Source organism: Pongo pygmaeus, chromosome 15, assembly GCF_028885625.2.
Source record: "Pongo pygmaeus isolate AG05252 chromosome 15, NHGRI_mPonPyg2-v2.0_pri, whole genome shotgun sequence".
In the NCBI taxonomy this organism is placed as follows: Eukaryota; Metazoa; Chordata; class Mammalia; order Primates; family Hominidae; genus Pongo; species Pongo pygmaeus.
The window spans coordinates 56800783-56820515 of NC_072388.2; the positions used below are offsets into that span (position 1 = coordinate 56800783).

The window sequence follows — 19733 nt, forward strand, 5'->3', positions numbered from 1 at the left end:
TTCACCAATCTAGCAAGGCAGGCCAACATTCAGATTCAGGAAATACAGAGAACGCCACAAAGATACTCCTCGAGAAGAGCAACTCCAAGACACATAATTGTCAGATTCACCAAAGTTGAAATGAAGGAAAAAATGTTAAGGGCAGCCAGAGAGAAAGGTCGGGTTACCCACAAAGGGAAGCCCATCACACTAACAGCGGATCTCTCGGCAGAAACTCTACAAGCCAGAAGAGAGTGGGGGCCAGTATTCAACATTCTTAAAGAAAAGAATTTTCAACCCAGAATTTCATAGCCAGCCAAACTATGCTTCATAAGTGAAGGAGAAAGAAAATACTTTACAGACAAGCAAATGCTGAGAGATTTTGTCACCACCAGGCCTGCCCTAAAAGAGCTACTGAAGGAAGCACTAAACATGGAAAGGCACAATCGGTACCAGCCGCTGCAAAATCATGCCAAAATGTAAAGAACATCGAGACTAGGAAGAAACTGCATCAACTAACGAGCAAAATAACCAGCTAACATCATAATGACAGGATCAAATTCACACATAACAATATTAACTTTAAATGTAAATGGACTAAATGCTCCAATTAAAAGACATAGACCGGCAAATGGGATAAAGAGACAAGACCCATCAGTGTGCTGTATTCAGGAAACCCATCTCACGTGCAGAGACATATACAGGCTCAAAATAAAAGGATGGCAGAAGATCTACCAAGCAAATGGAAAACAAAAAAAGGCAGGGGTTGCAATCCTAGTCTCTGATAAAACAGACTTTAAACCAACAAAGATCAAAAGAGACAAAGAAGGCCATTACATAATGGTAAAGGGATCAATTCAACAAGAAGAGCTAACTATCCTAAACATATATGCACCCAATACAGGAGCACCCAGATTCACAAAGCAAGTCCATAGAGAACTACAAAGAGACTTAGACTCCCACACAATAATAATGGGAGACTTTAACACCCCACCATCAACATTAGACAGATCAACAAGACAGAAAGTTAACAAGGATACCCAGGAATGGAACTCAGCTCTGCACCAAGCAGACCTAATAGACATCTACAGAACTCTCCACCCCAAATCAACAGAATATACATTTTTTTCAGCACCAAACCACACCTATTCCAAAATTGACCACATAGTTGGAAGTAAAGCTCTCCTCAGCAGATGTAAAAGAACAGAAATGAAAACAAACTGTCTCTCAGACCACAGTGCAATCAAACTAGAACTCAGGATTAAGAAACTCACTCAAAACCACTCAACTACATGGAAGCTAAAAAACCTGCTCCTGAATGACTACTGGGTACATAATGAAATGAAGGCAGAAATAAAGATGTTCTTTGAAACCAATGAGAACAAAGACACAACATACCAGAATCTCTGGGACACATTCAAAGCAGTGTGTAGAGGGAAATTTATAGCACTAAATGCCCACAAGAGAAAGCAGGAAAGATCCAAAATTGACACCCTAACATCACAATTAAAAGAACTAGAAAAGCAAGAGCAAACATATTCAAAAGCTAGCAGCAGGCAAGAAATAACTAAAATCAGAGCAGAACTGAAGGAAATAGAGACACAAAAACCCTTCAAAAAATTAATGAATCCCGGAGCTAGTTTTTTGAAAGGATGAACAAAATTGATAGACTGCTAGCAAGACTAATAAAGAAAAAAAGAGAGAAGAATCAAATAGATGCAATAAAAAATGATAAAGGGGATATCACCACCGATCCCACAGAAATACAAACTACCATCAGAGAATACTATAAACACCTCTATGCAAATAAACTAGAAAATCTAGAAGAAATGGATAAATTCCTCGACACATACACTCTCCCAAGACTAAACCAGGAAGAAGTTGAATCTCTGAATAGACCAATAACAGGATCTGAAATTGTGGCAATAATCAATAGCTTACCAACCAAAAAGAGTCCAGGACCAGATGGATTCACAGCCGAATTCTACCAGAGGTACAAGGAGGAACTGGTACCATTCCTTCTGAAACTATTCCAATGAATAGAAAAAGAAGGAATCCTCCCTAACTCATTTTATGAGGCCAGCATCATCCTGATACCAAAGCCGGGCAGAGACACAACAAAAAAAGAGAATTTTAGACCAATATCCTTGATGAACATTGATGCAAAAATCCTCAATAAAATATTGGCAAATCAAATCCAGCAGCACATCAAAAACCTTATCCACCATGATCAAGTGGGCTTCATCCCTGGGATGCAAGGCTGGTTCAATATACGTAAATCAATAAATGTAATCCAGCATATAAACAGAACCAAAGACAAAAACCACATGATTATCTCAATAGGGGCAGAAAAGGCCTTTGACAAAATTCAACAACCCTTCATGCTAAAAACTCTCAATAAATTAGGTATTGATGGGACATATCTCAAAATAATAAGAGCTACCTATGACAAACCCACAGCCAATATCATACTGAATGGGCAAAAACTGGAAGCATTCCCTTTGAAAACTTGCACAAGACAGGGATGCCCTCTCTCACCACTCCTATTCAACATAGTGTTGGAAGTTCTGGCCAGGGCAATTAGGCAGGAGAAGGAAATAAAGGGTATTCAATTAGGAAAAGAGGAAGTCAAACTGTCCCTGTTCGCAGACGACATGATTGTATATCTAGAAAACCCCATTGTCTCAGCCCAAAATCTCCTTAAGCTGATAAGCAACTTCAGCAAAGTCTCAGGATACAAAATCAATGTGCAAAAATCACAAGCATTCTTATACACCAATAACAGACAAACAGAGAGCCAAATCATGAGTGAACTCCCATTCACAATTGCTTCAAACACAATAAAATACTTAGGAATCCAACTTACAAGGGACGTGAAGGACCTCTTGAAGGAGAACTACAAACCACTGCTCAAGGAAATAAAAGAGGATACAAACAAATGGAAGAACATTCCATGCTCATGGGTAGGAAGAATCAATATCGTGAAAATGGCCATACTGCCCAAGGTCATTTACAGATTCAATGCCATCCCCATCAAGCTACCAACGACTTTTTTCACAGAACTGGAAAAAACTACTTGAAAGTTCATATGGAACCAAAAAAGAGCCCGCATCACCAAGTCAATCCTAAGCCAAAAGAACAAAGCTGGAGGCATCACACTACCTGACTTCAAACTATACTGCAAGGCTACAGTAACCAAAACAGCATGGTACTGGTACCAAAACAGAGATATAGATCAATGGAACGGAACAGAGCCCTCAGAAATAACGTCGCATATCTACAACTATCTGATCTTTGACAAACCTGAGAAAAACAAGAAATGGGGAAAGGATTCCCTATTTAATAAATGGTGCTGGGAAAACTGGCTAGCCATATGTAGAAAGCTGAAACTGGATCCCTTCCTTACACCTTATACAAAAATTAATTCAAGATGATTAAAGACTTAAACATTAGACCTAAAACCATAAAAACCATAGAAGAAAACCTAGGCATTACCATTCAGGACATAGGCATGGGCAAGGACTTCATGTCTAAAACACCAAAAGCAATGGCAACAAAAGCCAAAATTGACAAATGGGATCTAATTAAACTAAAGAGCTTCTGCACAGCAAAAGAAACTACCATCAGAGTGAACAGGCAACCTACAAAATGGGAGAAAATTTTCGCAACCTACTCATCTGACAAAGGGCTAACATCAAGAATCTACAATGAACTCCAACAAATTTACAAGAAAAAAACAACCCCATCAAAAAGTGGATGAAGGATATGAACAGACACTTCTCAAAAGAAGACATTTATGCAGCCAAAAGACACATGAAAAAATGCTCATCATCACTGGCCATCAGAGAAATGCAAATCAAAACCATAATGAGATACCATCTCACACCAGTTAGAATGGCAATCATTAAAAAGTCAGGAAACAACAGGTGCTGGGGAGGATGTGGAGAAACAGGAACACTTTTACACTGTTGGTGGGACTGTAAACTAGTTCAACCATTGTGGAAGTCAGTGTGGCAATTCCTCAGGGATCTAGAACTAGAAATACCATTTGACCCAGCCATCCCATTACTGGGTATATACCCAAAGGACTATAAATCATGCTGCTATAAAGACACATGCACACGTATGTTTACTGCGGCACTATTCACAATAGCAAAGACTTGGAACCAACCCAAATGTCCAACAATGATAGACTGGATTAAGAAAATGTGGCATATATACACCATGGAATACTATGCAGCCATAAAAAATGATGAGTTCATGTCCTTTGTAGGGACATGGATGAAATTGGAAATCATCATTCTCAGTAAACTATCACAAGGACAAAAAACCAAACACCGCATGTTCTCACTCATAGACGGGAACTGAACAATGAGAACACATGGACACAGGAAGGGGAACATCACACTCTGGGGACTGTTGTGGGGAGGGGGGAGGGGGGAGGGATAGCATTAGGCGATATACCTAATGCTAAATGATGAGTTAATGGGTGCAGCACACCAGCATGGCATATGTATACATATGTAACTAACCTGCACATTGTGCACATGTACCCTAAAACTTAAAGTATAATAATAATAATAATAAAATAAAATAAAATAAAATAAAGAAAAACTTGGACAACCCACAAAATTATCTATGCCATCAATCCTTTCCTCTTTCCAAATACCTTAAAGTATCTTATGTGAAAGGAAAACAAGAATTTGACTGTAACCAATATCTAGAACTGTTCATCAGAAGTCTCGTGAACATAAAAATAAAAGAAAAACACAGAGTACATTAAGTTCCTTTTAGGCTAGCACCTGCTTTTCTTTAGGCTTGGCCAGTTCTCTTTCTGACTTTTGGTTCTAATGAATTCTGTGTTTGTAGTTCGCAGTGCACATCTGCGAGCACAGTTGGGAATGAGCAGCAGGACGGAAGTCTATTCATTTTTGGGTATTTAACCTATTTATAACCTACCTCATGCTAAAAAGAGGATTTGGAGTTTCTAGCACAAATAGGTACAATACAGCAGGATATAAATACATAAGAGGAAAACTCAGGCAATACGTGCATTTAAAACCTACTAAAATCCTGAGTTTGTTGAATCCTTTACCACAAGCATATAGATATTCTTCCCTAGACATTCCCAACTACTACAAATCCACAAATAACCAACAATTCAAATGGAAATATCTATGAATAAAAAAATTATCAGACTTAAAAGGCATCCTCCTCTTACGTGTTCATTTTTCTTATGTTTAGTTTCTTTTACATGTTCATCCTCACAAGGCAGAGATCATTATCTCTGCTTTAAACTCTAGCACCAGGGTGTCTTAGCTAATGTGAAAAAAAAAAAAAAAAAAAAGAGGTCTGCACCCAAGTCTTTGCTTCTCTTGTCTAGGAAAAATAATTCCATTCTTTCCAGAGAAAGAGTGAATGGCATTACTCTCTAATTCAGAAACCCTGGGTACCATCTTGGGAATGGAAGGACTCCCAGGCGTCTGGCAGATACCTACTTGAGGAAGCTCCTACTGGGAGATGCCCACTCATCCTGGATACAGGTGTCTGAGTATACACCTCCATGGTCCAGATTTAGGAGTCTGTAATGTGACCATGAGCTTTCCAGGAAAATTAAATCATGAATATTGACTTTGTTTAATCTCTATATGATTATAAAAAGCTGAGGGTTTTTTTTTAAGACACATTAATCTAACACATAAAAGATCATTAAAAGTAATGTAAATTTGTGCTCATGGGGATTCCATTCACAATGTACAGCAACACTTCTGAAAATGCTCTTTCTCCATCTCCCCATATAAACAGAAGCTGCCTCACCCCTGGGGCACAACCAGTAGATTCAGTTTAAGACACTTGTTTTATAGGGGTAGCATCCAGGTATCAGTAATTTTTATAGCTCTCTAGGAGCGCTAAGAAATGGATTCCACTGGCAGCCAAGATTGAGAGCAGTCGTCTAGGGGCTTTAGCCAATCTACCATCTCTCTTTGTGCTGGTTACATTGGGCTGAGGTTTCTTTCCTTCCACTCATTCCATACACATACTTAATTATGTTAGTCTTGGCAGCTTCGAGCAAACCTTTAAGCCATAGCTTAACATGTTGAAATCAAAATACACTGACATTTGTTGCAATGAGGAGCTGTTTGAAATCTCACACTTCCCACTATTTTTTGCAAAGCATCTTTTCCTTGCTGCCACAGTCTGTGTTGCACTATATTAAGTAGTCAATCTTAGCTGCATGTTAAGTGTTTTAAATGGATAATAAGAAAAAGGAGGAAGAGAAGAGAGTGCTGACATATTTTAGGGCTAAGGGTCTCACTTCCTCACAGTCAAGTGCTCTGTTTCCAGAAGGCCTACTTCCCACACTTAGGCCGCAATGCAGTCTACCCTCCTACCAATTCAAAACACATGCGTCTTATGTGCCTCTCCCTTTCATCTTGCCAAATTAGCAGCTAATGAACCTGATAAATTAATCCCTTATAGAGCATAATAAATGATAATGTCTTCATGAGTTGTTCTACCCAGATAGCAGTTCTGCATTTTTCTAAGGCCTTCTGAAGACACATATCAATGCAAAGGAAGGCTCTAATATTGGAAAGCAGGCACTGTGTGAGGACAGCAAGGCTGATATAAATTAGAGGATCAGACAGTGCATCCCTGAAGTCACACCTCAAATGAGAGGGCTGCCCACTCAAAGCGAGCCCTGGTGATAAGTGATGATTTAGTCCCTCACTATAGAATTGCTCAGCCACTGACCTCACATTTATGAGACCACACTCTGCCCCATGACTATGTATCTCTTTATCTGTCAGCCTCTCACTATTTTCAGAACATACAGCACACACTTTGTAGGTGCTCAATGAGTATCTGGTTAAAAGATAGATACATGAGTGCTCCCCTCCATTCCTCTGTTTTACACAAACATCCCTAGACCATTAATTGAGCATCATGTTTGTTAAGGATTTCCAGAGAAAAATTTACCACTTCCTCAATCAAGTGTCCATTCCAATGTTAGATGTAGACTTCTGAAAAAAGTAAAGAGAGCTATAATAATTCTCCATTAACAAACCGATAGCTTTATCCACCTGGAACATCAATCAAATTCTAAAGTAGCCAAAAATGGTCTCTTCTTGAGATGGAACAATGCCACCCTCAAGCTCTCGTCCAGAACTCATGAACTCAAACCAAATAAAGATAATAATTTAACAAGATTGATCATGGGATTCTTAGAGGATAGAAGAGACATAGATGTGTATCACCGACAAGAGAAGAAAACAGAACAACACAGAAACCATGAGTGACACACGTGGTAACTGCCCTCTGGCTCCGTCCATTCCACCCATCACGTGATCACATTCCCCTTGCCAACGATTGTTCAGAAATGGGCATGTGACCTAATCTCAGCCAAGCAGGGGCATGATATAGTCTACTGGGGGATTCTTGAAAGGCTGCCTCTCTCTTAAGAAAGAAGTACAGTGGCCAGGCACAGTGGCTCACCCCTGTAATCTCAGTACTTTAGGAGGCCAAGGCAGACTGATCACTTGAGGTCAGGAGTGCAAGACCAGCCTAGCCAATATGGTAAAACCCCATCTCTACTAAAAATACAAAAATTAGCTGGGCTGTGGTGGTGTGTGCCTGTAATCCCAGCCACTCAGGCTGCTGAGGCAGGAGAATCGCTTGAACCCGAGAGGTGGAGGTTGCAATGAGCTGAGATCACACCACTGCACTCCAGCCTGGGAGACAGAGTGAGAACCTGTCTCAAAAAAAAAAAAGAAAAAGAAAAGAAAGAAAGAAGCACAGTGGGCCAGGCACAGTAGCTCATGCCTGTAATCCCAGCACTTTGGGAGACCGAGGCAGGCAGATCACTTGAGGTCAGGAGTTCGAGATCAGCCTGGCCAACATGGCGAAACCCCATCTCTACTAAAAATACAAAAATTACAGGCATGGTGCATGCCTGTTATCTCAGCTACTGGGGAGGCTGAGGTGGGAGACTCACTTGAACCCAGGAGGTGGAGGTTGTAGTGAGCCAAGATCACGCCACTGCACTCCAGCCTGGGCGACAAAGTAAGACTCCGTCTCAAAAAAAAAAAAAAAAAAAAAAGGAAAGAAAGCAGCACAGTGAAAAGACAGTTGCCTTCCTTCTCTGAACAACGTCTTTTCTGTGAAACCTGAAATTGTTGCAGCCATTGCAACTAAAAGGAAGCCAGCCTGAGAGCCAAGTCAACACACCAAGGATAGTAGTAGAGCAAAATGGAAAACACTTGTGTCACTGCTGACAACTGGGGTTCTGCATCAATAGACCCAGGAGCTTCATTTCTGGACTTCTTGTTTTGAGGGAAAAAAATGTATTTCTTCATTCTATAAACCAATTTGAGTTAGGATTTCTATAATCTATAACTGAAGGCATTCTAACAAATATAGCAAGAATAAAGAAATGAATCACCAGGTATTAATTACATTGGAAATAAACATTAAAATGGATAGGTTGATTCATCTTTGGTCATACTGATTTTTATACTTTAAAGAGGATAATTGTGTGATTTATTATAGCAACAGGATAAGAAGTGGTGTGGGTCACAGTGTCTGCTCTCTGTACAGGTTCTTGTTAATAAATGTGAAAATGAACCTGTTAGATGAGAGAAGAAATTAATTCTGCATATGTGAATACAGAGCTTCCTATATGCAACTAGCGTTTGACCCATCAGTCAATACACCTCCATCAAAACATGGAACTTTCACTCCTGATGCTCTCTATCCCAACAACACACAGTTCACTCCACAGTCACAATTCCCTGCAGCAAGATGAAGAAACTAAGTTCTCTCCCTCTAAAGCTTCAGAGGCAATGCATATGTAACAGTGCAGAAAACAGAAGTACAGAGAATTTGAGGCCTGAATCTACTGCTTTGCCTTAGAAAGTCATCTATGTTCCTGCTCTTGGCACTTCACAGGAAATGAGACTATAATCTATTCCAAGAGTTTGCATTATTTTTAGTTCACTACCCACCTCAATCTGTTCATTTTTTAAAATTTATATGGGTTTTAGCATTTGCTTTGGAATACCATTCATATTGTAAAAATGGAGGTGATAACCTATAAATAAAACAACCCCATTTAAAAATAGGAATGAAGAGGACAGCCAATTAAAGTGTTATCATATTAAATAGAATTACTTTTCAAAGGATCTCAGTGTTTGCATTTTTATTGATTCATTACAGGAAAAAGTATACGTAATTTTACAATGTTTATACTCTGAGCATAGCTGCCATGAGGCTCTGCTTTCAAAATGCTGCAAAATGCTGCTGCTCCTTAAATACCTATTGAAATCTGAATCCATTCCCTATGGCTGCTCTAACAAATTACCACAAACTTCAGATAACACAAATTTATTACCTTGCAGTTCTGGAGGTCAAAAGTCTGAAACAGGTCTCACTGAGCTAAAACCAGGATATTGGCAGGGCTGCATTCCTTCCAGAGGCCTTGAAGGAGAATCAGTTTCCTTGCCTTTTCCAGCTTCTAGAGGCTGACAGCATTCCTTGGCTAATGGCTACATCACTCCGACCTCTGCTCCCATCATCACATGTTTTTCTCTGACTCTGAACCTCCTACTTCCCTCTTATAAGAACCGTTTAATTATAATGAGCCCACCCAATAATCCAGGATAACCTACCCATTCCAATTTAAAGATCCTTAACTTTTTGGGTTTTTTTTTTTAGACAGAGTCTTACTCTGTCACCCAGGCTGGAATACAGTGGCATAATCATGGCTTATTCCAGCCTTAAACTCCTGGTGATATGGTTTGGCTGTGCCCCAACCCAAATCTCATCTTGAACTGTAGTTCCCATAATCCAAATGTGTCCTGGGACGGACTTCGTGGGAGGTGCTTCGATCATGGGGGCAGTTTCCCCATGCTGTTCTCACAGTAGTGAGTGAGTTCTCACAAGATTTGATGATTTTATAGGGTGCTTTTCTCCCACTGCAATTTTCCTCCCTGCTACCACGTGAAGAAGGACATGTTTGCTTCCCCTTCTGCCGTGATTGTAAGTTTCCTGAGGCCTCCCCAGCCCTGCAGAACTGTGAGTCAATTAAACCTCTTTCCTTTATAAATTACCCAGTCTCAGGTATCTCTTCATAGCAGCATGATAACAAACTAATAATACACCTGGCCTAAGTGATCCTCCCACCTCAGCCTCCTGAGTAGCTGGGACTACAGGCACACACCACCCTCAGCTAACTTTTTGCAGTTTTTGTAGAGATGGGGTCTTGCTATGTTCCCCAGGCTGTCCTCAAACTCCTGGCCTCAAACAATCCTCCTGCCTCAGCCTCTTAAAGCACTGGGATTATAGGTGTGAGCCACTGTGCCCAGCCTAAAGATCTTTAATTTAATCAAATCAGTAAAGTCTCTTTTTCCATGTAGGGTAATTTATTCACAGGTTCCAGATGTTAGGACATGGACAACTTCGGGGAGCCATTATTCCACCTACCACAAAATCCATCACAAAGAAGGAAAGAGTTTCTACTATTTTACCTGACCTGAGAGTATCTAGTAAACTGTACCATTTAATATTGATCCAGAAGTTGTTATTGGTTTTGAATTACTAGGAGATATTCCTGTCCTTCCGAGAAAAGGTTGGTGGGCTAATAAAATTCTAGACCCAGACACTCCTCAAACACAATCTTCTCACAGTGAGAAGAACAGTTTGAAATATTTGTTCCTTGCTTTGGTTCCCAGGAAACCCACAATGCTGAAAACATGTTGACAAAATGAATTTATTAGAAAAAGAAGCAACAGCAAAAAGTAAGAGACACCTAGAGAAATAGTAAATAATAAGAAAAAGTCTGATATATTTTTAAAAACTCAGGATCTGGAGAAGTCATTTTTAAAAGCATAAAAAATTACTAAACTGGTATCACTAATTTAAGAAACTTAAGCTGTGGCTGGGCGCGGTGGGTCATGCCTGTAACCCCAGCACTTTGGGAGGCCACGGTGGGCAGATCACCTAAGGTCAGGAGTTTGAGACCAGCCTGGCCAATATGGTGAAACCCCGTCTCTACTAAAAATACAAAAATTAGCTGGGCATGGTAGCGGGTACCTGTAGTCCCAGCTGCTCGGGAGGCTGAGGCAGGAGAATTGTTTGAACCCGGGAGGCAGAGTTTGCAGTGAGTCGAGATCACCCCACTGCACTCCAGTCTGGGCGACAGAGTGAGACTCTTTCTCAAAAAAAAAAAAAAAAGAACTTTAGCTGTGCAAGGGGACTGAAATCAGGAGTCAGGACAGGAAGACAACAGAGCTTTTTGTCCTAAGCCTCAAGCCTGACAAGCCTTAAAATTTAACTGCTATTAGCCAAAACAGGGAACAACTCAGGTGTTCATCAACAGGTGACTAGATGAGCAAAACATGGTATATCCATACAATTGAACACTAGTCAGCTATATATATGTGTGTGGATGCGTGTGTGGGTGTGTGCATGTGTGTACATGTGTGTATGTTATATATAACAAGGAACAAACTACTGATACATACAACATAGTTGAATCTCAAAATCTTTATGCTAAGTGATCTAAGCCAGACACAAAATGGTATACACCATATGATGTCATTTGTACAAAATTCTAGAAAATGCAAACTAATCTATAGTGACCAAAGGCCAATGGTTACCTGAGGTTGGGGGCTGAGGGAGGGATGGACTGCAAAAGGGCATGAGGAATCACTGGTGGTGGGATGATGGAAATGCTCTGTGGCGTGATTGTGATGGGGGTTGCATGGGTGTATACAACTCTCAAAACTCATCAAATCGTATGCTTTCAGTGGGTGCAATTTATTGTATATAATATATACCTCAGTAAAGCTGATTCCTTAAAAACCTGACTCCTATTCAGTGGTAAATTTGCATTGAGGAGCATGATAATACCACAGCCCAAATGATCATTTTAGCCTTGATTCAGAGCCTCCTTATAGTTTTCTAAGACCCTCTAATTACTTATAATTACTCATAGATGGCAAGTCCACTTCATAAGTGGTGAAACTTCATTTCTTTGATCACAATCCAGGGTAGATGCCATATGATGTTCCTAATTCTGTGCTAAGGCAACCCTGTCTCCCTTGCTCCTTTCTCCAGTAAAGTACTAGAGCGTCTGAATATCCATCCCATCCATATTGAAAAGCTGTTTAACTGTACATGATACTTCCATACTATAAAGCTGTGCACAACCTGAGGAGTTACTTTATGTGTAGATTTTTGTCTGCTTTTAACCTGTTCGGTATAAATTATCTTTGTATTTTGTATCTTATTTCATTCATTTCAAACCTGTTCATGTAGAACAGAAGCATTTCAGAATAAATATTCATTCACTTGTTCACAGACCAGAGATCATCTTATTTTGTGTTTGTGTTACAGTATTTTGATATTATAATGTTTTGATACCCTTATAAGTTTTTACCAGTTTCATGTGACATGTTTTTAAAGTAATCATTGCCCAATGCATGTTGAATTTGGCCAGAAAGTAATTCAAGAAATGTCTGTCCACTGGAAGCCCATCTCTTATTATCTTCTCTCCTTCCTGTAGCATATTCCACAGGAAATCCCAGCTACATGTCAACTACAACCTGTATGCCAATCTATAGAGTGCAACTCCCAGAATTACATCCAGAGCAAAGGCCCAGACCAACTTACAAGTTTTCAATGACATATCCCCAAAACTAGTATTTGTACCAGTTTTTCTGACTCTTAAACCTAACATCTGCCACATTGAAGGAATCAATGGGCCTAGCTGTTAAAGACTAGGAGCATTTTAGAGAAGAGTTTCCTTGCAGAAGAGATTAATTCACCTCAGGTCAAGGGAATAGGGCCTCAAGGAGTCACTGAGAGCTTAATAGTGTCTCCCCTGACAAGAGGAGAAGGACAGACTGGGGAGCTTTCCTGTCGATGTGGAAGGAAGTGCCGAGCTGAGGAGCGGCCTGCATCCTCCAAGTCTCTCACCACAAGCACGGGCCATGAATAAGAGAGAGTGAGCATGGAGTGGTCTGGCCACCCTAGCTGCTGAAATGAAATCATGTTTGACAAGGTAATGCAGCCACAAGACTGAACAGAAAAATCACGGGACTGCCCAACTGCTCACCTACAAGCAGGGGAAGAACTTCCCCTAGGGAACAAATTCCCAAAGGACAGAGTGGAACAAAAAATGCATTTGTTCTTCGACTCTGTCCCCTGGTGCTGCTTGTCCAGCATCCTGGTTACACATATCTCCTCCCTGTGCAGATATCCTCCTAAAGCCTACAACTGTCTCCCAACTGGGAAGGAAAAACTGAATTTCTTCCAAACATCAGGCAACTGTGCTCATAATAGGCAGCTGGAGACTATTTGGAGCCTGGCTACTTAAGGGCATAAATATAAACTCATCGAAGAAATAAGTGATAATTTTTAATTTTTAATTATCAGTTATTTCTTTGATGAGTTTATACTTATATTCTTAGCCACCCATAAATGTAGAAACCACCCATAAACATAGAAAACCCATTTTTCTTTACAATAGATGGCAATGAAAGAAGGCTGTCATCTTAGAAATATAAAAGGAGGGGAGAAGGGAGGAAAAGAGAAATACACATGACTCTTACCCAGGCCTTGATTCTGCTGTTCCCACTCGAGGGCATCTGGCACCTGGTAGGTAGCTCCCTCCAACAGGTCCATGTTTCCCTCCTCTAAGCCTGGTTCCTGGGACGTGATACCAGGGAGGGTAAAACCTGGCAGCTCAGCGTCACCATCCAAGCCCTCATCCAGTGAATCTGCATCTTTATCTTCCTCATCTTCTTCCTCATTTTCCTCTTCTTCATCTTCATCTTCTTCGTCCTCTTCATCCTCATCTTCTTCTCCCTCTAGGCAAAAAGAAATCAAAGGGAAGAATAAACATATAATGAGTTTATGCTGAAACAAATGAATCCTTGGAAATGATCCAAATACTACAAAATAATTGTTTGGCCTTTTGAAACACATCTTTATAGCCAAAGTCAGACAATGTGAACTTTGCAGGATTACACACCCACCATATGTCCTAGAGTTTAAACTTTCAAAACCATAGTTATGTCAGATAAGTATCAAGTATCATGCTTACCGGGAGTCAAAGTTCAAGTAATATGATTTGTTATTAAAGTCATTTATATTTACAAGGGTAGTAAACATCCCCTTGCTGTTTTCTGGAGATCATTAAAAGTTTATCAGTTAGCACACTGTGAAATACTAACAGAACTCAAAAGAAGCTGTTCCCATCCCTTTATAGCTTTATAATGAATGTTAAAGGAGACAATTCATTATTTTGGCATGGCTTTTTCTATTCATCCACATCACAACAATGGTAAGTGAGGAGCACATTAATTCACTCTTGGATCTTGTTCTCTCTAAGGAAGAGTAATCCAAGAAACTGGAAATAATTGCATCAACATTCTCAACCCAACTCTAAAGGAATTGGGAAATGGGATACTCACCAGGAGTGGTCAGAAAGGCAACACATTAAAAATTACCATTATCTTCATTGTAAGAGTTAACATTCACAATTCGTCGTTTTCTTGATTTTTTTTTTATTATTTATTTTATTTTATTATTTTTTTTTTTTTGAGATGGAGTCTTGCTCTGTCACCCAGGCTGGAGTGCAGTGGCGTGATCATGGTTCACCACAGTCTCAAACTCCTGGGCTCAAGCAATCCTCCTCCCTCGGCCTCCCACAATGCTAGTATTATAGGTGTGAGCCATGGCACTTCACCACAAGTTGTCATTTTCAATGCTTCAAGTGGAGTGGGTGTAAGGAACATATGATTCCCAATTTCATTTTGTTTCACCAATGTTAATTTCCTAGCAATACTTCAAGGCCCCATCCTCACCATGGATGTACCCCTGCAGTCCCTGGTAAGTGCCCACAAAGTTCACAGAAGGCCTTCCCTTTGGTCTCTCCCCTTGACTCTCGGCACAGCAGTTACTGCAACAGGTAATTCTCCTCCTATGGTGGAGAAAAGAAGGGAGGAAGAACAACTGGAGCCACCCAAGAATTCTGAGACTCTCCTTTTCTGCTTCTACACAACTTTCTCCACACATACTACCTTTCCTCTATCATTTAGGGGCTTTTTAACTTTAAAAAAAATCACCTTTAATCTTTTTTTATTCTTATATATCCTTTAACTTTGTAGGATTAATACCTGTCACTATTCTAAAAATTCAACAAATATTTATCAACCCCCCAAAGGGTGCTGTTGCAGACACTAGGGATACAGCAAAAATGTCTCTGCCTTCATGGAGCCCATATGCCCCTCAGGGAGACTCACAGCAAACAAACAGATATACCAATAGACAGGTGACTCTACACTCTCATTAAAACTGGCAAGAAGATAGAAAACGCCAGGCACAGCTATTTTAGAAAGGGTGATTAAAGAAAGCTTTTCTGACAAGGTAAAGTTTGAACAGAGGCCATACCAAAATAATGAATTATCTTGTTTAATTTAGGTCAACATCTACAGGAAGAGCATTCCCAGTGGAGGAAATGGCAAGGACCTAATCCTTGAGGCAGGTGTGGCCTTGCTGTGTTCAAAGAATGGCAAAGAAGCCTGGGCTGGGAGGGACGGGGCAAATACAGGAAATGAGGTAGGAAGAAGTAGGCAGGGGCCAGATCTGACGATTTTTTTTTTTAAGTCTTTTGTTTATTTCAATAGGTTTTTTGAGAACAGGTAGTACTGACTTATATTTTTAAAGAATGAACCTAGCAACAGGGTGGAGAACAGGCTGCATCAAAGCAAGAGATGAAGAAAGAAGGCTAATAAGGAGTCCATTTAAAAACCAGGAATAGATTATGGTGCTTTGGACTAGGGTACAATCTGGAAAGAGGAGAGAGGTAGTCAGATCTGGGATGTAATTTGAAGGTAGAACCCTGCTGATAATTACAGTGTGAGATGCAGGAGGAAGATGCCACATGACTGAAAATGGGATCTAAAAGATAAAGAGTCAAAGCAAGAATTTGCATTTGAGATACAGTAACTGTGTGATGGCCTATGGCATCCAAAGAAATGTTGGACGTCTAGGGAAGTTTCAAAGCTAGAGATAAAAGTTTGGGAATTGTCAATTTATTAATAATATTCAAAGCCTTGAGACTGGCTGAGATTATCAAGAAGGTGAGTATAGACAGAAAAGGAAATGGTCCAGACCACATTCCCGGGCAAAGCCACCACTTAGAGGGTGACCAGCAGAGGAAGATCCACACAGGAAACAGGAGTAACCACCGGGGTGGGAGAAAATCCAAGAAGTGTGTGGTGTCAAGGAAGGCAAATGAAGAAAGCATCTCCAAGGGTCTGAGTAAGAGACTGAGGGTGTCCCTCTGGCTTGGACATTAGGAGGACACAGGTGACCTTGACAAAAGTTGTTTCTGAGGAATGACATGGACAAAGGCCAGGTTGGAGTGGTTCAAAAAAAGATTAGAAAAGAAGACACAGCAAACAAAAACAAAATTCTTACCAGAAATTTGGCTAAAAGGAGAACAGAGAAAACAGGGTGCAGGTGGAGACAGACACAGGGTCAAGGGTAGGGTCTTAAAATAGAATATAGAAAACAGAACCTGCTTGTAAGTTAATGGGTCAGATCTCATCGAAAGGGGCAATCAATGAGGCAGGAAAGACAGAAGCAGCTGCGGGAGAATATCCTGGGAGACACGGTATTATAGTGGCTGCATGCATAGACTCTGAAGCCACACAAATTTATTATGGCTGTGTGATTTTTGCACACGTTGCTGAATTTTGCTGTGCCTCAACCCCCTCATCTGTAAAACTCATATTATTCCTACCTCACAAGGCTGTTGTAAGGATTTCATTAGTTAATTTATAAGGTACTTAAAACTAAGCCTGGTGCACAGTGGACAGATTGGCTTCTTCATAATGACTAAAAGAAGACAGGGTCCAGTGCACAGGCTGGTTTGGATACATTCTCCCCTGCAACGGTAGGAAAAAGGGAAGGCAGAGAAAGAGGCACGGTGCAGGAAGGTGGGTAGATTTGGTGGGTAGGGGATCTTTATATTTCTTTTATTCTCAGTCAAATAAAAAAACTGGAAAGGAAAAGAGAAATGTTGGTGGTTTGAGGCAAGAGGAAAAAGCGTGAAATATTCGTCTTGGAGAGTGGGCGAGTACATTCTCAGAGAAATGGGGCAGGACTGCCAGGCAGCTCTCTAGGCCCACTTCAGATGTGACATCATATATCTAAAGTGAGACCTGTTAAGATGGTTGTGAGTTTTTCTCAAGCCACATTCAGCTGCTTGGGTGCAGGCATGGGTGGAGAGGTGAGTAGGCACAGAGATTTAACCAGCAGCAAGTTTTACCAAAAGAGCTCAGTGGAGAGTGTGAGGGATAGAGAGAGGGTAAGAAAGGGTATTGATTGTGTGTGAAGGAGTAATTATAAAGATGGACCAGGGACTCTAATTAAAGAGAAGTTGAAAAGGAGGCTGGATAGAGGAAAAATGATGGAAATTTAGATTATTAGGAAAACTATCAGGAACCATTAAAACTATCTGGGGACTTCCATGTCTTTATTTTAGATTCTTGACAGGTGTTTTCTCCTCCTCTTGGGGGTGGATCTGAAAGGAGTGGCACCCCTTCCTTCTCCTGGAGTGCCCCTGCCTGTACCCCCAAGACCAAGACCACAGCTTCACAATGTAGCAGGGACTCCTGGGCATCCCTCAAAAGTGACTGTTTCTGTGCTAGAAAATTGAAAAACAGTAAGGGCCAGAAGTGAACCAGAGTGCAGAGTGAGGCAGAATCGGTGAGTCAGAGTGATGACGTGGGGCCTCCATGCTAAGGCAGAAAGAAAAACAAGCAGACAGACATCCAGAGGAAAAGCCAAAGATGTTGACCAGAAGGATTAAGCTGTGGGACACTAAGGCCCACATCACCGGCCGCCTGTGTAGTGGGCACCTCATTGATGCAACCAGGGTGACCAAGTGTCTGCACACATTCTGTAGGGGTTGCTTGGTAAAGTATTTGAAAGAGAACAACACCTGCCCTGCATGTAGGACTGTGATGCGTCACACCCACTCACTGCAGTACATCGGTCATGACAGCACCATACATGACACTGTTTACAAATTGGTATCAGGTCTCCAAGAAGCAGAAATGAAAACAGAGAATTCTGTCACAAATTGGGCATGGAAGTGCCTGGAGACATCAAGGGGGAGACTTGTTCCACAAAACAACACTTAGATTTCCATCAGAATGGTGAAATGAAAGCAGAAGACAGTTCAAACAAAGAGACCAAAAAAGAGAAGAAGGAAAAGGACAATGATTTTCACAGAAGTGATGAGCAGGAAAGCAACAGCAGCAAGTTGTGGGGACTGAAAAGGAAATGCATCTGCTGCATAGCCCAAGCAATGGTCTGACATCTAAAGAAGTTCAGTGCCAAAAATCTTAACCTTTTGTCCTTCAATGAGGTAATAGTCAATCCATAAATAGAAACTCTAGCAAGTCATTTCTTATATAAAAATGACACTTCTAAAATTCTTTGGGCTTTTTTTTTTTTTTTACAACTTTGTTTGGAGATTTTAACCAGAAAAAAAAATCTCAATTTGTTTTGCCTGCCCTGCCAGGTAGCATGATAGGAAACAGCGGTGAGGATTGTGAAAAGCCCAGAGCCCATGGACATGAAGAACCCACCAATAATAGAAGAGAAAATGGGGGAGAGGGTGTGGAGAGGAGGGCAGGTGATGAAACTGTTTTAAAATACGTTAAAGATATTCCTCACAAAGAAGAAGTCTGTTCTTTAATTTCACAAATGGATGGGTAGGTAGGTGGGTTGAAGGAGGGATGGGTGAATGAAGGAGAGAGAGAGAGAGAGAGAATGCTTTCAAGTTGTGATAAATGCTGAGAATAAAATGAAACTTGGTGGCCTGCTGGGCTGGGTGGTGGAAGAGTGGCATGAGCACATGAGCTCAAAATCACTGGGAGCTCACCTCAAGGTGGTAACGTTTTGTGTGAAGATGTAAATTCTCAGCAGGAGACCAGCTCTGCACAGGTAAGAGAAGGCACTGGAGGGCCTTGGGCAGGGATACATGGTTTGGGGCAGGGTTTTAAAATATCCCTCAGGCTGTGTGGAAATGAGTTATGGGGTAGAGAAAGGAAAGCAAGAGAGGCTGATGGCAGGAGTCCCAGGAGAGAAGAACCATGGTGGTGCAGTGACGGTGGAAAAGTAGACAGACTTGAGATGTGTTTTGGAGACAGCAGAGGGTGGAACAGTGGCCCCAAAGAGATAAACCCACATCTGGGCCCCTAGAACCTGCAAATGGGACCTCGCTTGGTAAAAGAATCTTTGCAGTTACAAGTAAGTTAAAGATCTTGAGATGAAATAGTCTTGGATTATCTTGGTGGACCTTAAGTACAATGACAAAAGTCCTTATAAGAGTAAGGCAGAGGTCGGGCATGGTGGCTCACACCTGTAATCCCAGCACTTTGGGAGGCCAAGGCAGGCGGATCACCTGAGGTCAGGAGCTCAAGACCAGCCTGACCAATGTGGAGAAACCTACTCTGTACTAAAAATACAAAATTAGCTGGGCGTGGTGATGCATGCCTGTAATCCCAGCTACACGGGAGGCTGACACAGGAAAATCGCTTGAACCCGGGAGGTGGAGGTTGCAGTGAGCCGAGATCGCACCATTGCACTCCAGCCTGGGCAACAAGACCAAAACTCCATCTCAAAAAAAAAATAGAATAAGGCAGAGAAAGACTTGAGATACAGACACAGAGACA

General features: G+C 41.0%; 2 protein-coding genes across 7 annotated transcripts in view; one reads left to right on the top strand and one right to left on the bottom strand.

Annotated features, from left to right (window-relative positions):
- ARMH4 (armadillo like helical domain containing 4) overlaps positions 1-19733 on the bottom strand; it is a 151181-nt gene that overhangs the window by 81752 nt on the left and 49696 nt on the right. For all 6 annotated transcript variants that reach the window (XM_054448103.2, XM_054448105.2, XM_063651647.1 and 3 more), the window contains one exon: positions 13590-13847. In XM_054448103.2, the coding sequence (XP_054304078.1) occupies positions 13590-13847 (258 nt within the window). The remainder of the gene's footprint in view (positions 1-13589; positions 13848-19733) is intronic.
- Positions 17835-18439, top strand: PCGF3 (polycomb group ring finger 3). The gene is given in 2 exon segments (XM_063652115.1): positions 17835-18111; positions 18114-18439. Coding segments are annotated over 2 exon segments (597 nt in total). The 5' UTR covers positions 17835-17840.